The 18,066-nt window shown below is 37.4% G+C and overlaps 1 protein-coding gene across 1 annotated transcript in view; it reads right to left on the reverse strand.

Moving 5' to 3' along the window:
• XRCC4 (X-ray repair cross complementing 4) overlaps positions 1-18,066 on the reverse strand; it is a 187,315-nt gene that overhangs the window by 158,351 nt on the left and 10,898 nt on the right. The window contains exons 2-3 of the mRNA XM_086629505.1: positions 8,735-8,884; positions 812-999 (exon numbers count right to left, since the gene is read on the reverse strand). Of these exons, the coding sequence (XP_086485631.1) occupies positions 812-999; positions 8,735-8,873 (327 nt within the window). The 5' untranslated portion in view covers positions 8,874-8,884. The remainder of the gene's footprint in view (positions 1-811; positions 1,000-8,734; positions 8,885-18,066) is intronic.

Here is an 18,066-nt window from a genome sequence, read left to right on the forward strand (position 1 = left end):
TAATAGAAAAGCTCATTTTAAAAGTATATTTTAGCATTTAAAAATAATCTTACTTAAAATTTAATATTTTTCCTTATTTAGGTGAGTATAGAGAGAGAAGAAAGAAGAAACAAGCAAAGAACAAATCCATTGAAGGCTGGAATTTAAAAAGGAAACATACTTCCTAAGTTAGGGACTGAAAACAAAGTTACAGCTTATGAAACATAGCAGCTTAATACTAAACTACAGCTCCAAAACATAGGCATACCCTGCTTAAACAAACACCAAAACATAAATCATAGAATGGTTAGGGTTGGAAAGGTCCTTACGATCACTTAGTTCCAACCCCCCTGCCACGCACAGGGTCACCTTCCACTACACCAGGTTGCTCAAAGCCTCATCCAACCTGGCCTTGAACACTTCCAGCGATGGGACAGCCACAGCTCCTCTGGGCAGCCTGTTCTAGTGCCTCACCACCCTCAGAGGGAAGAGCTTCTCTATGTCCAATCTAAATCTACCCTCTTTCAGTTTAAAACTATTACGCCTTGTCCTATCACTACACTAAGCCAAAACTTTAAATAGAGAAGTAACACTCTTATCCAGTAGCATTTAAAAAAGTAACACAGAAATAGTTCTATTGATACCAGGTTTTCATAGGAAACCACAAACCTCATTCTAGTTTGGCCCATGGCAGAGTTCACAATATTCATTCAATCCGAAATGTGTATCACAGGTCTATTTGATTTTAAATAACGTAATAAAACATAGAAATGCATCAAGAAGGTCCTTCTCATACTTTAACAGACAAATTTAAACATTTAACTATACTTACAGAGCCATCTTTCAGATTTCTTTCATAGGAGAAGTGGCACTCCATGTTTTCATCATCTCTTGAAACAGCAAAGTTATATTTGCCAGCTGATTCTTCTCCAGCTATCAATGCTTTCTTCAGTTCTTCCACATACTTTTCTCTATTCATTTCCATGTCAGCAGCCTCCCTAGAAATTTCAGCTTCAGGCACTATCAGAAAGAAACGTGAGAAATAAATAGTCATATGTGTGTGAACATGTATATATACTTATATGCACATACAGAGATACTCACACACCTTAAGGGACAGACAAATATTAAGACGCTATTCTTTCCTTGACATATATCAGTGTTCCAGACGCTAATGGAAATGTAGAAGGAATTTTGTGTTTTTTCCTAAAAATTAAGTTCTGTTCCCTTTTTTTCCTGTCTGAAAATGATTTATTGCTACTAGTCCACAATTTTACCTGCCTGAAGTTATTGACAATAACACTACCTTTACAACAAAGAGTAGAATGTTTTAACTATGACTTACTGTGCCCTCTCAGTTCTCTTTGAAAGCAGGTAATCTAAATACTGTAAGACAACAGATGCAACTGTCTCCTCACATACTCTTGATCCAGTTTTCAGAGTTTGTAACTTACAACCTCAAAATAAAATAAACTGTTGAGTTACAAATGAAGCTACATCTAGAGACTTGAGAAACCATGTTTTACCATTCACATTCAGGGACCACTAAACGGGGGATGTGTCTCCAGTTTTCATTGCATCAGGTCTATGAAGAAAATTTTATTCCATTCCTTTGAAAATGAAGAATGGCTGAATATGGTCTAGAATAGGTCTATATAGAAGTACTCATTAAGAATCATGATAGCCTGTCTGCTTCTGATCATTTCTTTCTTCCTAAATCTTCTTTTCATTAACCATCAAACCGAAACTGCAGCTTACCAAGACTAGGAGTAGCAAGAAATAGTTCTTAGTTTTATCATGTAGGCTCCTAGTTTTTTTCCTTTATTTTATTTTACATAGTGTTTCCTCAGTACTTTTAGAGATCAAATGTTAATCAGAATAATGACCTCAGTGAGGAGTGCAAAATTTCTTGCACAGACAGATATAAGCAAAGACTCAAAATTAAAGTTAACATAGGATGAGTATAATGTAATGCAGGCTTTAATGTGCATCCCACCAATACAGTATTTTAGACTGTTTACTTAATCAACAGAAGTGATCCTTTTCTTCTGACCAGTCTTCTGAAGAAGACTGCTCTAGATTGTCATTTACCCCTGCCTGTTCTTAGACTCTTCTAGCATTTGACCAGCATTTGAGGGCAAGATATGCAAAAGGACACCAGTTTGTAACAGTCTGAAAAAAAAAATTTCACAAGAAAACCTCAAACCAAGACCATCAAAAATCAATCCAAAAACCCCAAAAAAACCCCACCAAAACATCCTTCACAGAACTGCAAGTGACTTAAAAAAGTATCCCACTTAAAATCCCTACTAATAACCATATTTCCTCTCTATACAAATGCCTTTGAAGATAGTTTCATATTGAGACATAAGCCGGCACATGTATTGAAATCACACTGATAGAAATAGAACAGCATTTCAATCAAAAACGAGCCTGTTCAAATTGCCTCATTTTTCTCCAATCTTCTTGACAAAGTAGCTAACCTCATACTGCAAAGGAGGCAGTTAAGTATCAAATCAACCCATCATATAAAAATACAGCAAAGCAGTAAATGTAGAATGATTTGCTATGTATAGTTATATCCTTACACACTTCAGGATTTCTGGATTCTGCCCCTTCAGTAGTTTTAGCTTATTTTCACAGACTGAAGAGTGGTTGAGGTTGGAAGGGACCTACTGGCAACACTCTTCCTAACGCAGCCCAGGAGGCTGTTGGCTGCCTTTGCCATAAGGCCACATTGCTAGCCCATGTTCAACTTCTTGTCTACCAGGACGCACAGATCTTTTTCAACAAGGGACCTGCTTTAAGCCAGTCTCTCAAGACACCAGTACAGGCTGCAGCTTATTCCTCCCCTGGTACACAGTTTCATGTTTCCCTTTATTGAATTTCATGAGAAACCTGTCAGCCCATTTCTCCAGCCTGTCCAGCCAACCCAATCCTCTATCAATCCCTCCCCTCAGTTTTGCGTCATCTGTTAACTTGGTGAGGATGTACTGCATCATCATCCAAGTGATTAATGAAGATGTCAACAGTACTGGACCCAGTACTGACCTCTGTGGTGTATGACAACTAGTAACCGGCCTCCAGCCTAGACTTCACGCCACTAATCATAACCCTCTGAATCTGGTTGAACTCGCTGAGCTCAGTCCATTTTACTGTTCACCTGTTCATTCAACTAGCCCATACTTTACCAATTTTTCTCTGAGGATGTTAAAGGACACAGTGTTTAATGTCTTGCTAGCTAAAGCCAAAATAAACAACATCCACTGCCCTCTCCTCATGCCACAAACTAGTAATTTCATCAGAGAAGATTATCGGGTCAGTCAGACACGATTTCCCCTTTCTAAATACATACTGACTACTCACCATCTTGTCCTTAATATTTTTTGAAATGGTTTCCAGAATTATTCCTCCAACATCTTCTGGTTGACCAGCCTCCAGTCACCTAGATCCATCCCTTTATCCTTTCCAAAGATGGGAGAGACATTTATTCCAGTCATTAAAAACATTCCGTGATGACTATTACCTTCCGAAAATAATCAAGTGGTGTCACAATGACAAGGGCCAGATCCCTCAGCACTCCAGTCAGGTCCTATGGACTTAGGTACATCTTCTTAAGATAGTCTCTAACCTGACCCTCCTCCAAGGGTAAGCCTCCTTTGGTCCTGACCCGCCTACTGATTCCAGAGGCTTGGGATTTCTGCAGACAAATCTTAACCAGCAAAGACTAAAGCAAAGAAGGCACTGAATAGTACCTCAGCCTTTTCCATGTCCTTTGTCACCAGTTCCCCTGCCCCATTCCATAGCAGGCCCACATTCTCCCTCACGTTCCCTTTTGCTGCTGATTAGCCTGCAGAAGTCCTAGTTGCCCTTCACATTCCTTGCCAGATACTATTCCAGGTGGTGTCTGGCTTTCCTAACCCATTCCTGCATGCTTGGTCAGTGTCTCTATATTTCTCCCTGGTCACCTTACCCTGGCTCCCACCTCTTGTACACTTTCTTTTTACATGTGAGTTTAGCCAGGAGCTGGTTGTTCATCCACGCAGGCCTCCTGCCACCTTTGATTGATTTCCTGTTCCAGTGAGATGAACCATTTTTGAGCTTAGAGGAGGTGATCCTTGAAAAATCAACCATCTCTCCTGGACCCCTCCACTCCAGAGCCATATCCCATGGGATTCTTTTAAAGAGATCCTGGAAGAGGTCAGAGTCTGCTCTCTTGAGATCTATGGTTGTTATCCTGCTTTTTACTCTGTTCTCTCCTCTCACAATCCACCTTACAATCCTCTCACAATTCCACCAACTCAACAGTCAGCAAAGGCTGTCTCCAGCTTTGACCTACCCAACCAGCTCCTCCTTGCTCATAAGCAATAGCTTTTGTAGCCTTCCTCTCTATACATCTTAAAATATAGAAAACGTGATCTTAGACTTAACTGAAGGAGTTCTTGTTGGGTTTTTTGGTTGGGAATTTTGTGCTTTTTTTCACTTTTCTAATAACAGATCACAATAATATATTAGGTCATCCATTCACAAATACATCAGCTATTCATGCACACAAAAGAGAAGTACTACCTTGCTAATTACCTTAAGTGATTACCATATGTCTGCAAAATCTGATAAGGCAGGTCAGACTAATATCCCATTCCATTACTCTGTTTATAAGACACAGGCAAACAGGTAGGCGAAAAAGAAGATGCAGATGGCAAGAAAGAGCCACAACGTCCCCACTGCAAGGAAACAAACAGTTGACACAAGGACAAACTAGCCTTTTCTGTGGAAAATCTGAGCCTGCAGATACACTCAATTAAAAGGACAAACTAGTGGGTCACTATCGCATTAGTTATCCCCTAGCACTAGGCATTTTTTCCTAAGCAGATTCAAATATATTAGGTTCTTTTAAAGGCTAGAAAGCAATGAGATGCAAGAGAACTGAACTGCTTTGGACCTAGTGATAAGAGGGGGGAAAAAAAGAAAAAAAAAAAAAAAAGACTATAATTAGGCTCAACAAATATCAGCAAGTCAGTCTTTATGAAATGTCAGGCCTATGGCAGTCTGAAGTCTGCCACAAAGTTTCCCATGTTCTCTTTAAGAGACAATGCTTAAAATTGAGCATTCTCTGCTCCCCTCTTCCGTTAAAGATACAAGAGGAAACCTGTCATACTCATACTAGCTTAACATAAAGTAAACGGACAAGGCACGACACACAGCATTTTTTCAGATCTGCAACATTCAGCAGATGTCAGAATTGCAGAAATGTCATTATACATTAAAAAGAACACAGCAGTGCTGTGGAGTATGCATTAGAATAAACCAGAAATAAAGTAGCTTCCTAATCAGTATTCCTAGATTGGAGAAGATGCTTCTATCCTCACATTTTAAGTTGAATTATCTATGCTGCAGAGAAGGAAAAAAAGTGCAGGAGGATGGAAAAAGAGGCCAGGGAGAAGCGTGGCATAGTATAACTGTATGTCCCTATGGATTTGCAAACTCAAGATATGTGCTCTTTGTAAAAGCTCTTTGGAAACTATTCTGCTGTCCATTACAGCAGATGTAATAGACAATCACACATAGATGTTTTTGTAAACAGCCTAATCTGATGAGCTTTAGGGTACTGAAATACTCTGAGACACCTAATTCAAAACATTTATATTTTAGTATCACCATTTGCAGAAGAAGTTACACTCTTCAAATTTATTCCTGCAATCCAACAAGACACATCTAAGCAGAGCAAAACGTAAGCAGCAGCCTTCTTAGAATCACAGAATGGTTAGAGTTGGAAGGGACCTCAAAGATCATCTAGTTCCAACCCCCCTGCCATGGGCAGGGAAATTGTCCACTACACCAGGTTGCCCAAAGCCTCATCCAGCCTGGCCTTGAACACTTCCAGGGATGGGGCATCTACAACTTCTCTGGGCAACCTGTTCCAGTGCCTCATCACCCTCTGAGTGAAAAATTTCTTCCTTATATCTAATCTAAATCTGCCCTCTTTCAGTTTAAAGCCATTGCCCCTTGTCCTGTCACTACATGCCCTTGTAAAAAGTCTTCTTAACTAAGTGGAGTTTAAAAAGCTTCTTGAAAGGGAACACAGGACACAAAGAGAGATAGAGCACAATGGATAAAGGTGTAACAATACTTTTTGTCACTGCATGGACATCACAACCATCTTTTTTCTAGTATGCAAAACCCTTTCCTAATTCATGAAGGGAGAGGGGCTAAGACAGAGGGTCGTGTATATAGCCAGCTAGTACTTGTCTTACAAAGAAGACTTTGAGTGCAAAGCCACGCTATCTCGCTGCAATGCTGCATCACTGCCTCCTTCCCTATGCACCAGACACATCTGCAACTGGCATACAGGGACAGGAACAAGAGCAAAGCAGCACTGCAAAGATGAAAAGACCTACAAACAAGCAACTGGTAAGGCAAAGTCAGTTGTGCATTAGTCCTCACACATTAAGACTGACAGGTATGAATTTCAGAACAGGACTTGGTACCGTTGCAAACAGTGCTGCAAAGCTGGAGGCTGTAAACTTACTCTAGGCATTACTCGGGCTATCAGCTCTTCCCTGCCTCATTGCAAGCCAAGTCGAGCGTTCAACCCTCAGCCTCAACGTAACTGAACTCATTTAAGTATCTCAAATGAAGTAGTAAAAGTATTTCCTAAAATTTTTAAAACTTATTTGAAGCATGAAACGGATGTTATGAGAAAGGCTTAAGACTTCAACAATTGCCAGCTGCAGCATTTCTAATGTTCATACAAAGAACGATACAGTGGAACTACTGTCAGGAAAAAAAGTTAAGCTTACAAGCCAGTGAAGAATTGGGGCTACAGTGCTGATCAACATTCACCTTGAAGAGCTAACAATTCCCTACAAATAGCAAGAACTAACTGGGAAAGGCAGGCAAGAAATTTACCATCGAAACATTTATATTTTACAAGCTACAACTACCAATCGTTTCCTCATTAGCTAGCTTATTTCTTATACAGGACACTAGACAGAGTTGAGAGAGAAAAGGCAACTAGTACATCAGCAAGCCCCTTAAGTCCCCCAAAACAGTACAGACAGAAATGCATAATCCCTTGCAATATGAGGCAAAGGGAGGTAGAAAAAAGTATGTCAGAAATACTTGCAAAAATAAGTGTCTGTCTAGAACAATGATTTCAACACAGAGAACAATTAGATAAACTTTTAACAAAAATAAGAAAGCTAAAAAACCAAAGACACTAATATACTGTAATAGAGCACTGTGGGTTTTTTCTTCTGTGGTGTCTGCACATGTTGCATGTTCCTTTATCTTATTAAAATAGTAGAACTGATCAATCTTTAGAGAAACATGAAATGTATAAATTCATATATCTGTAGTTCTTTAATCCAATATCAAGTGAATACGTTAGATCATATTGCATATTTGCGCACTTCTCCTCCTCCCAAGATTTGAATTTTTTTTTTTTCCTCCTTAAATAAGACTCCCAACACTCTTCATCATCACACTAAATATACAAAACCCTTAGAAGACAACTCCATCAGCAACTCTCATTCACTTCTTGGTAGGTCTTGCCAAGCAAAATAATCCACAGTATGAGAGGGATTTCCCAAAGTAAGAATTTTCTGACCACTGCTTTCCCTCCTCCCAGGTTTTGAATTTAGAATCTAAGCAGTCTCAAACATGATGTAATAACTTAGAAAAAGTGATTAAAACCAATGTTGACTCTATAAAAATACAGATCTGTGCAGTAGAAAAGCCTCATGCACAAGAACTTCAACTCCTAATGGAATTATTCAAAGGAGTAAAAATTCAATAGGGATTCCTTAGAAAGGGATCAGATTCTTGCAGAAGAAATAGAAGCTCTCTTCTTTGGATGAGTACCCAGTGCTCATGCTAAACTGTTGTGGGTTTCTTTCTTTCTTTCTTCCCTTTTAATACAGTGAGGTCATCTTGCTTTCACTGGTCCTCTGTTTAGGGAAATGATCATTCAGCCATTCTGCCAGATGCAGGAAGTTAACAAAATGAGAACTGTGTTTACGTATTTTTTCTATACTCTACCAGTTATAGTAACATATGTTTTCCTTCAGAAAATAAAACATTTAAAAGAATCAGCTTTTCGTGAATTTTAAGCTGAGGATTTTAAAAGTCAAAGAACAACCATAAAAGCTTTTAAACAGAAAAACTAGTGTGTTCTATTAGTTAAGTATTTATCAATGTTAACATCCTTTTTGTTATTTTGAAAATGTATAGTTTGACTATCCTCCTGTCATATCACAAAAGAAAAACCTTAAGCCCAGGAAAAAATATTTTATTGTCCCTTCTCCTTCTGAAAAATTCACCTGAGTACATACAGCTACCTTTAATTATTAAGATTTTATCAAACCATTAAAAACACATCTGCAATTAAATGCTTCTTGAACTATAATTTGCAAATGGAATTTGCACAACGTATTTGTTCAAGGATCTGGAGAAGACACATAAGTGGTACTCCAATATCATTGCAAAAAATTATATTCTTGAGAAAGAAGAAAACATTGCATATCCATATGCTAAATGAATTAGTATTAGGTTTGACACACAATCTTTCCAGATTTGAAAGATCTCTAAACACATCCCAGAAGATGATGAACCTTACCTCCTCCATCACTGGGGAGAGGTGATACTCGTAAAAAGCTTTTGATGCAAGTTGTAGGTCACAGTTTAGGAAGTGTTTTAAAAAAAATAATGAAAAACAGTAACAATTTAAAATATGTTTTTTAGTTTCCATTATTACCTGTCCCAGTCCATGCACATTGACCATCACTAAGTATTATACCAAAGCCAGTGCCTAAATCTTTTTCCCATGATACTTGTAGAAAATAGGTTGCTTCTGGATCAGAAACTGGATGAATCCTGTTCAAAGTCTTCTCCATTTTCCAGACACCTGTTTAGGAAGTAAGATAATCTTGTTATAACCCATGACTTATTTTCCAGAAGTGCTTAGCAGTTTTACATAACTAGCTTCGGGAAAAAAAAAAAAAAAGATTCAAGTATAAGAATACTTAGGATTTTATTTTATTTTACTTTCCTCCACAAATTCTGTTTTTCAGAGAACTGATGATATTTCCAAACAGAAAAATGGATTAAAATAAGTAAGGTTTAAAAGAACAGCCAACAATCAGATACATTTGAATAGCCACAAATTAAGAAACTAAGTGTCAGGAAGCTGGGGAACAGAAAATTACAACACATAAGCACTTCCTCATGGCTATGTTTTTAACTTACTGTCCACTACCACCCAACATACAGCACATGGGAACATAATTCAAAATAATCAACATTAATCTGGAAGACTTGTCATGTGAAAGCATGCTACTAAGCTTAACCGCAAAGCAGACGTTGTAGTGAATGCCAGCAAAAACCAAAGAAATTATTTAGAAAAGTGGATGCCGCGGAGAACAAAATTTATGACACTACAGCGAATTTTTTGCTAAATATCAAAGCCCCTTGGCAATGTAAACTTAATGCCTTCTAAAGAATCCCACATATTTATACATAGTCTAACCTGACAAAAATGAATCCTCACAATACTCAAGAACTACAAACCTCCATTTGGCAATTTGCTCCACAGAAATAATGAAGAAACAGTCAATTCTGAAGTTAACATTAATATACAGTATTTTCATTAAGAATGCTTCATTTTGTCCAGTACTTAAAGAGCTTGTTTTGAGCTTTTAGATTTTTTTTTTTTTAGAAGAATGAAGTGAATGAAAAACGGGTACATTGAATAAAGAATTTTTATCACTAACTTTTATCACTAAGTTGCAAACCAACCATAATATAAAAGAGAACTAACGGAATGGTTAGGCTTGCAAAACAAACGAACATGGAAAAAGATTACACAAGGAACCGCAGCCAGCAAGAACAAAGGACTATATATATATTTAACTTCTTAACCTCCTGATCGTAAGACTTAGGTAATAACCAGATTGAGAAACAATTGTGAGACCACCGCAGAAACACCAAATACACAGGCACAAAAACTGAGGTCAACTCACGGGCATCAAGAGGAAGACTACTTACTTCCTCCCTCAACCACCAGACGACCACCAAAACTTCCAGAGAGGCTGGACTGCGCATGCAGGCAAATATGTAAAATAGTTATCGGAGATGACATGAAAACGTATATCGATTTTCAGAAATGTAATGAATATGCATAACCTCATGTAACGTGTTGTAATCCCGCCTTCAACCGGGGCTCCCTGGTGTTGAGAAACCCAGGATAGCCCAGTGCTGTAAAAAAAAAATACCTGCTTCCTAACTCCGTAAAACACGTCTTAGGAAGTTATTCTTGATATTTCGAGTATCGACATGTTCACTCATACACTAAAAATAACACGTAAAACGCAACTGAGGCATTTAAACTACATTCACTGAGCCCAAAGATGCTTGGACAGATTAGGTATGAAAAGCTCTAAGTTTTCCATCTAGAGTGTAGCAGTAAGTAATCATCATCAGCCACCGTTCAGTCCCTGCGAGGACTCTTGTTCTTTAGGTGGAAGTAGAGGGAAGCTCTTTCTTTGCTCACAGACGTTGAGAGGCAAATCTAGATACAGATTTATCTACCATTGGCCCCTCAAAAAGCTGGCATTTTCCGATTAGAAGGAACAGTGTTAACTGCCACTGAATGCATGGTGTTTCACCTTTGCTCAACTATGCACCCAGCAACACTTGAAAATGCCTTTCCCTTGTTCAGACAAGGACAGAGTATTCAAAAGCAGCAAAATATATGAATATAAGACTTGTTTTTCAAGCATAAAGCTGAATTAACAGGTAGACAACAGCTGCATTGTCAATAATACAAACATTTATTATAAATATCAATAAAGTTAATGAAACAACACATTAACTCCTTCCAACGGCTAATTAAATCACAACAGAGATCAGTATGGACTAACAAACAGCATTTCTAAACAATAAGAGGAACATCAGGTAAAGTGCCTGCTATGAATTCCAAGCAGAACTTTGGCTAAAATGTGTCACCAGGCACTTCCAGCATTTCTGACTATCCATTACATTTTGATCACCAAATACTCGAAGTGCTAACTTTATTTTTCAGCTTAAAGCTTAAGTACAGATAAGCACCATAACATTTCCCTCTTCAGAATATTATTCCAGAGTTCAGGATTCAACAGCTGTGTTAGGAGTAGAAGGAGGTTAATTATGTACCTACAGCTAAGCACCATAAATTCTCACCAACAACAGTAATAGAGACGACTTTACTGTTTATATGTATAAACCACCACTGCTTATACTATTACAGATGTTATACGCTGCACTTCTAGTCACAGAAAATGTACAAGAAACTAAAACGTTACTTAAAAGCAATATTGAAAAATTAGTTTTAGTCCAAAAATATGTCTTCTAGGTCCATCACCAATCAACCAGCCATTTCTGAAAAAGTACAGTATGTCTGTGCACCTGCAAGCAAGAACAGAAGATGAAATATTTGTGGCATGGTGGCCTGGAACAAGGCCTCTGCAATGAGTGGTTATAGAACTAAAGCCATTTTAAAGACTTGTAGTGTACCAACTGCCTGGTCACGGGTCAATAAAGAGCACAGAACAGGAAGCACAGGTAACATGTAGTATGTTTAAGCACACGGGCAGATTCCCTTTTGCTCTGGAAAAAATAGGGAGTCTCTTCTGAAATACTTTCATGGAAGTCCCTCTCAGGAAAACAATGTTTTTAAAAAGACTTTAATTACTCTTTTTCACTTAAAGATTGTGAAACTGTTGCATACAATCCAGAGAGCCAGCATACAAGGTACTGATGCATATACATAGTTCAACAGGGAGTTTTTGCTTGTTACCTTTGCTTCTTATCACAAAGCAGAGCAGCATTCAGTGAAAGTCACCTGCACCAGAGGCTTACTTTCTAATGTAGACTGTTTATAACACAAAGCAAAGCAAGAGAGTTGGATCTTCTATTATATGAAGATAATGAAGCGTCAGTCCTCAGTCAGAAAAAGCAATTTCAAGAGTCACAGGAAAGGAAATTTATTTATTTAAAGATGCACTAACAAGGTCTCTAAGGCCTGAGATGAAGTTCACCTATCTAATACTCTGCTTCTCAGAACTATCTTCACACATTATGGTTTCACTGAAGTGATGTGGAACAGATTAAAATGGAGATTCTGTTTAGACACCATTCTTAAGCGGTCAGTTGCCAGCACAAGGGATGAGCCAGTTGGCAGAACTGAGAAAGCTTCCCCATAATTTGTTTACCTGTGGTAAAACACAACTTAAATAAAACCAAACATGCTGAGGAGATACAACACAGAAGAATGTTCTGTATTTCATAATAAAATGCAAAATACAGTTGTCAAGCTTTTCCTCACTTTATTGTGCATCTTTGAAAAAACAGTTTTATTAGAGAGCATAAAATGAAAATACCTTTTCTCCCAGCTTTTATCTCCTCCATTGTGCTCGCTGACCTTTTGAGAGGACTATTAGCTATTACTACATGTTCAGAAACTGCCTTACAAAGCAGAGCTCAGCCTTGCTTGAGATCTCCTCAACTGTTTCAACCCATAAGCAAAAGCTCAAGAATTCTTGGCTGTATATACTGGCTGTTACTTACTTCTCTTCAAGAGGAACAACCTTTATTCGTGAAAATTAGTCTTACCTACACAGCATGTACAAACATCACTGCAAACAAAAATATTGTACCTTACTGCTTTTTGAAATCCCGTTTGTAAAAAACAAACAAACAAACAAAAAACCTCACAAATTCCCCTTTCCAAAATTCTCTCAAAAACACAACTCTTCCAGGCTTTAGTGTAACGTTGAGTAAACGGATAAACCAAACAGAGGTGAAGTGTGAATACAGCAAAAAATAGCAAAGGAGTTACTTAACTATTTAGCAACTAGCAATTACACACACACAAAAAAAAAAACCCAAAACAGAAACTAAATCAGAGCATTTTCCTTATTCATTTACTATAAGGTGAGTGCATGCATCCCATCCACTCTAAATGCAAAACTTGATAATGTATGTACACTAGCGTATTTCCAAAATAAGAATTTCAGGGAGAGGCTACTAACGAGTGTTCTCTGCAGGAATGCAGAAGATTGAGAAGACATCTCCAAGAAATTTGACTGATCTACACTTCTTTTGTCACTTCCACAGGAGAAGATGTCATACACACAAATTGGAGCTATCGTACCATCAAGGCTGCAACAAGTTTGGTCTCACTGTACCTGTTGACATCGTTATCTCCCAAACTCTAAACGTAGATTCCATACGTGAAAAATTTATGTACATTTCAATCTAGTATCTAAGCAACGCTTTAAAAAGGGTAATTATTTAACAGGATAATTCATTGTCATAACCACCACACATGCAAAATTCCAGCCCACAGTCCTGCATGTGCTTGTCTAAGAATCTACCTTTTCACTTTCAAAAAGTAGTCCCAGTAGAAATACTATTAGTAAATTTTTTAATTAATAGCAAACTATTTCTCTGTTGTGGCTATTGTCTCAAATAATCCCCTAACACTACACTTACCCACTGAAGCATGAAGAGTCACAGCTCTTTCAAGTATTCTGGGCCAGACACTCAGCCAGAAAACTGAAGCGTTAGTTTCACTTTTCACATCTTTGGGTGGAAAGATACGGACCTAGTAAGGCTATATTAATGTTTCAAATGGATAAAACAGCGAGCTGAATTTTGGCACTCGCTATTCTATAGTCCAGCTAATGCTGAAGCTTATAAAAAAAAAAAATCATTGTATAAAACAAGATTATTTTTATAGCTATCGAACAAACTAAATGACTGAAATCAGACCCTCACAATTGCAGTCTAAAAAGCACCTCTGAGTCTATTAGACCGGAGAAGTACCTTTGAGTGCTGTTCAATATTCAGCAACGCTGTCTCTGTAGGCTCTTTCCATTCACTGTCTCAATAAAATGAGAGCAGTCAGTACTTTCTTCCTCCCTTAATTATGATAAAGAAAAGCTGCAGAGAAACTGATTGATTAGGGCCATAAGAAAGCCAGTGTTTTTCTCCTTAAGGGCACAGGAGGTCACATCACATATCAGCACCTCACCGCGTTAGAGCCGAGGATCTGAGACAAGCTTGCAGGTGGGAACAGTTGAGTCCCACCCCAAATCTGTAAATCAGAGGCTTTATTGAGGCCTTCGAACAGTTGAGGATTGAGCTGTTTATCTTTAGCACTTTGTCCCTTTGGTCTTTGGCTTCTATGATCTATATTAGGCAATGTTTCTTTCTACGGAAAAATCAGCTGTTGGCTGGGGTGCAATTGACTGGAGTCTACTCTCTGAACAAACAGCGTACACAGTTGCTTCTGAATAAACAAGACACTTTTAAAATTGAGTTACAAAGAATTTTATATGTTGTTTTGGATAGCACTAGGCATAGACCAAAAGCCAAATCTTTTAAAAGCATCATTGATAATATTTTGAACTTCAGCACTTTATTTTTTTTTCCATGCAGACTAATGGCTTTTCTTCAAATTGCTTGGGCTGCAGGTGTTCCAAACTTCAGCAGCTATGCATGGAAGGCTACTTACAGATCAGAAAGAGCTACTATGTCCTTCTAACAGAGCAATTAACTTAAGTGCTTTCTTGTTGAGAAAAACAGGGAGCTATCCACAGTGAGTTCAGAAGAGAAGACCAGCACAAACAGCACACTGCTATTGAAGTCTATAATTTGATACCTTCTGTCATTGCTTGACCACAACATACACTACGAATCAAAATCTAATAATCAGAAGAAAGTGAATGGTTAACCTATAATCAGAGAACAGGTACTATTCAGGAGATGCTGTACGTACTTATAAATGCATTATTTGAGATTTAACCAGTCAAGAACAACTCAGATTGCTCTTAAAGATTAAAAGTAGCTATTATCACATTTTCTAACAGAAGGAAATAAGATAATATCTATATTTATTAATATTTCTAGAGATATATTTCATACAAATTGATATTATCTCAGGTAATTTAAAATTCCATTAACTCCAATACTTCAAGAGGAAGAGCATTAAAATATCTGACAAAAACTTCAACTATGACTCAGTTAATCTAAGATCTGCTATTGACCTAATAAGAACTTCCTCTTTTTTTTTTCTTTTTGGAAGAACATGACTGGGCCAACAAACATCAGGAAAAGAATACAGCATTTTTCCTATCTCACAATAAGCCTCCCATTCCCTTGGCCACAATATTTGTTTGACACCGAAGAAAGATCCAAAAATAACCTTCAGCTGGAACGTAAAGATACATCCGAAGACCAAAGAATACAAAAATTTTCAAAAATCTTTGTTTCCTAATGAAATTCAGGGGGTTAACATACTATTATATTACATGCAACCTAAATTGTATGTAGTTATTCTTTTGTTTAACCTTGTTCTGTATTAAAAGCACAAGGATGACAATTTTGTCAATAATGTAACTTTGTCTTGCACATAAAGGAAACGAATCAGAAATTGGCAGTGGATATGAAGAAGTGATTGAATGACTTTATAACTTTTTGCAGACGGCGAATGGTCCATTTTAAAAATTCAGTCCTGCATGACAACATTTGATCAAGAGATTGACTTCAAGACAGCTGCAATCAGTATTTGGTCCTCATGGACCCAACTGCAGAAGCAAGACTCACATGGTTAACGTTTGCACTGCTTGCTTCCCACTGTTCCGTGGCAGCCACAAAAGGATTGGAAACATGCGCATACTTTTTGTGCAATTGTCCAAAAACAAGCGGTCTTGAGCTTGTCAGACTCCATGGGCCAACAGGATATGCAAGATTTGTCACAAAAGATCTGGAATCTACGATAAGGAGCAACCCTTGTCAGACTTATTTACTACAGTCACTAGCTGAAAAATGAGGAGAAACAGAAGGAAGCAGACAGTCAACAACCTTTATAGTAGGAATCTTACTAACAAGCTTTGATCTTAATTGTAGCCTGGAGCAAAGCCCACCCTGGTGTCTTTCATCCTCTTGAAGTCTCAGACCTAACCCACTACCAACTCCAGGCATCCAGGCTTGCCAAGCTTACTTATAAGCATCTATATAGGCAGACAATTTAAGCTACAACAAGGTTGAGAGAAGAAAAAAAAAAAAAAAGGCCTTCATATATTAAAACAAACACCCAAGTGGGCAATTATACTAGTATATACTAGCAAGCAAGGAAGTATCTGGATAGCACTCCAAAAAGAACAAACCTTTCTTCTTCACCTTTTTGTACAAAATCTTTCCAACACTAACAGTTCAGTGTTGGAACTGACAAATCTTCACTTTCCATAATCCACCAGAATAATCTTATGGCTTCCCTAGATAAATCAGGATACACTAACTGAATATTATAAACCTGTAAAAAATAAAATTAAGTCATACAACTGAAATATTTCCTGACGAAAAAGTTAATTTTAGTACTGAAGTTACTAAAAAGTGTGTATAGAGCTAAGCGAAGATCAAAGAAAACCACCAGACCAGCTTCAAGTGGGCAGATCTGAGACGGAAAGTCAGCAGGAGTGCCTAAGAAAACCAGACTCACTACCTTTGTTGCCTCTGAGAGATGCGCGCCCCAACAAACATTTGTAACTCTCCTTTAGCAGTAGGACATCCTGGCTTTCCAAGGCCCTACCGAAGTCAATGGTGGCACAGAGGCACACCTGTTTTGCCTTCCCTTGAAAAATGTAACCTTAGACTATTTATTAAGAAAGATAATTCACTTTCTCAAAAAAAAAAAATCATATTCTAAATATACATCAGTTTCCCCATAATCCCTCTGAAAAGACAGCACTAAAATAGTTATGTTTTGCAGATAAAAGTCAGAAAAAGGAAACAAATCTGTACAATCCTGTCAGACAGAACTTTTGAGCCTGCACATGATACATATACAATCAGTAAGAACCAAGATTCAGGAATTCCTGGTATCTCAGTCATATTTCCAAAAGTGTCTCTGCAGTTTTCAGCAACTTAGTAGTACCCAGTTGAGTAAAATGTAAAAAAAAAAAAAAGAAAAAAAAAAGAAAAAAAAAGAAAAAAAAAAAAGAAAAAAGAAAAAAACCCCAATTTTTAACTGCCCTTCACCCATCCAAAAATACTCAGATACATATGTCTTTTTGATATATGTTTGGATAACGTAGTAGTCTGGTTGAGGTATCATCTGTTTTCCAAAACACTGCCTTTTTTAGGATTAAGTATGATTAGGAGATTCAACACAAAACAAATCTGTCCTACAGATTTCCTTTGTTTTCCATTCGTCAGTCCCCATATAGACCTATTATAATCCTACTCAGTTTGTCATGTTTCTGTAAATGTTTGACTTAACATCACCGAGCAATGGATTCCACTAAACAGACTGCTTTTTTTTTTTTTGAATTTGAAATAAAGTCAAATTCAGTACTCATTGAATCCACAATAGCTCCATAGGCAAAAGTAACAAACCTAAAACATGGATAAATGAAACAAAGAAACCGGTGTCAGTCAGATATGGATAGACGTAATTCTATATGTAAAATTTCTGAAGAGCTTTGAAAAATTGAGCCCAGTAACCTGGAAAAACAAGTTTCACCAAATGTAGCCACTTCAGTGGGACAAGAACACATATAAATATGAAGGCTTACATATCCTCCTCTCCTCCCACCTCTACACCCAAGGTTTTTCAAAGAGATGGATTATTTTAATTTCACATCCCTGTCAAATTAATAATAAAAAATAGGCTTAGACTCCAAATTGCTTTATCTTGCTAAACAGTTTCCTAAGGCTTTTTCTTTGAAGAAAATTCCTGCATAACCCTGTCTTCACTGAACAAAAGTTTTATTATGTTTTTCTTTCCATTTGCTATTTATCTACTGGAAAAGACAACATTGATCTCCTTGAAAACAAAGAGTTCATGCTACTTTAATTTATGAATTTAAATATTGTAATTCATTTTCTTTCATCTGTCCCCCACAGAAAAATAATTCATAAGACATTTTCAATGAACTGGGATATTCACTTTCAGTGCACTTAAATTTCAGTTTTGCAGCTCTTTATTTAGCCATGTTAAACACTTTGCATTGAAAATTAATAAGGTTTTTTGATGGATTAGGCTGA

This window comes from Tauraco erythrolophus, chromosome Z (genome assembly GCF_009769465.1).
Source record: "Tauraco erythrolophus isolate bTauEry1 chromosome Z, bTauEry1.pri, whole genome shotgun sequence".
NCBI lineage: Eukaryota > Metazoa > Chordata > Aves > Musophagiformes > Musophagidae > Tauraco > Tauraco erythrolophus.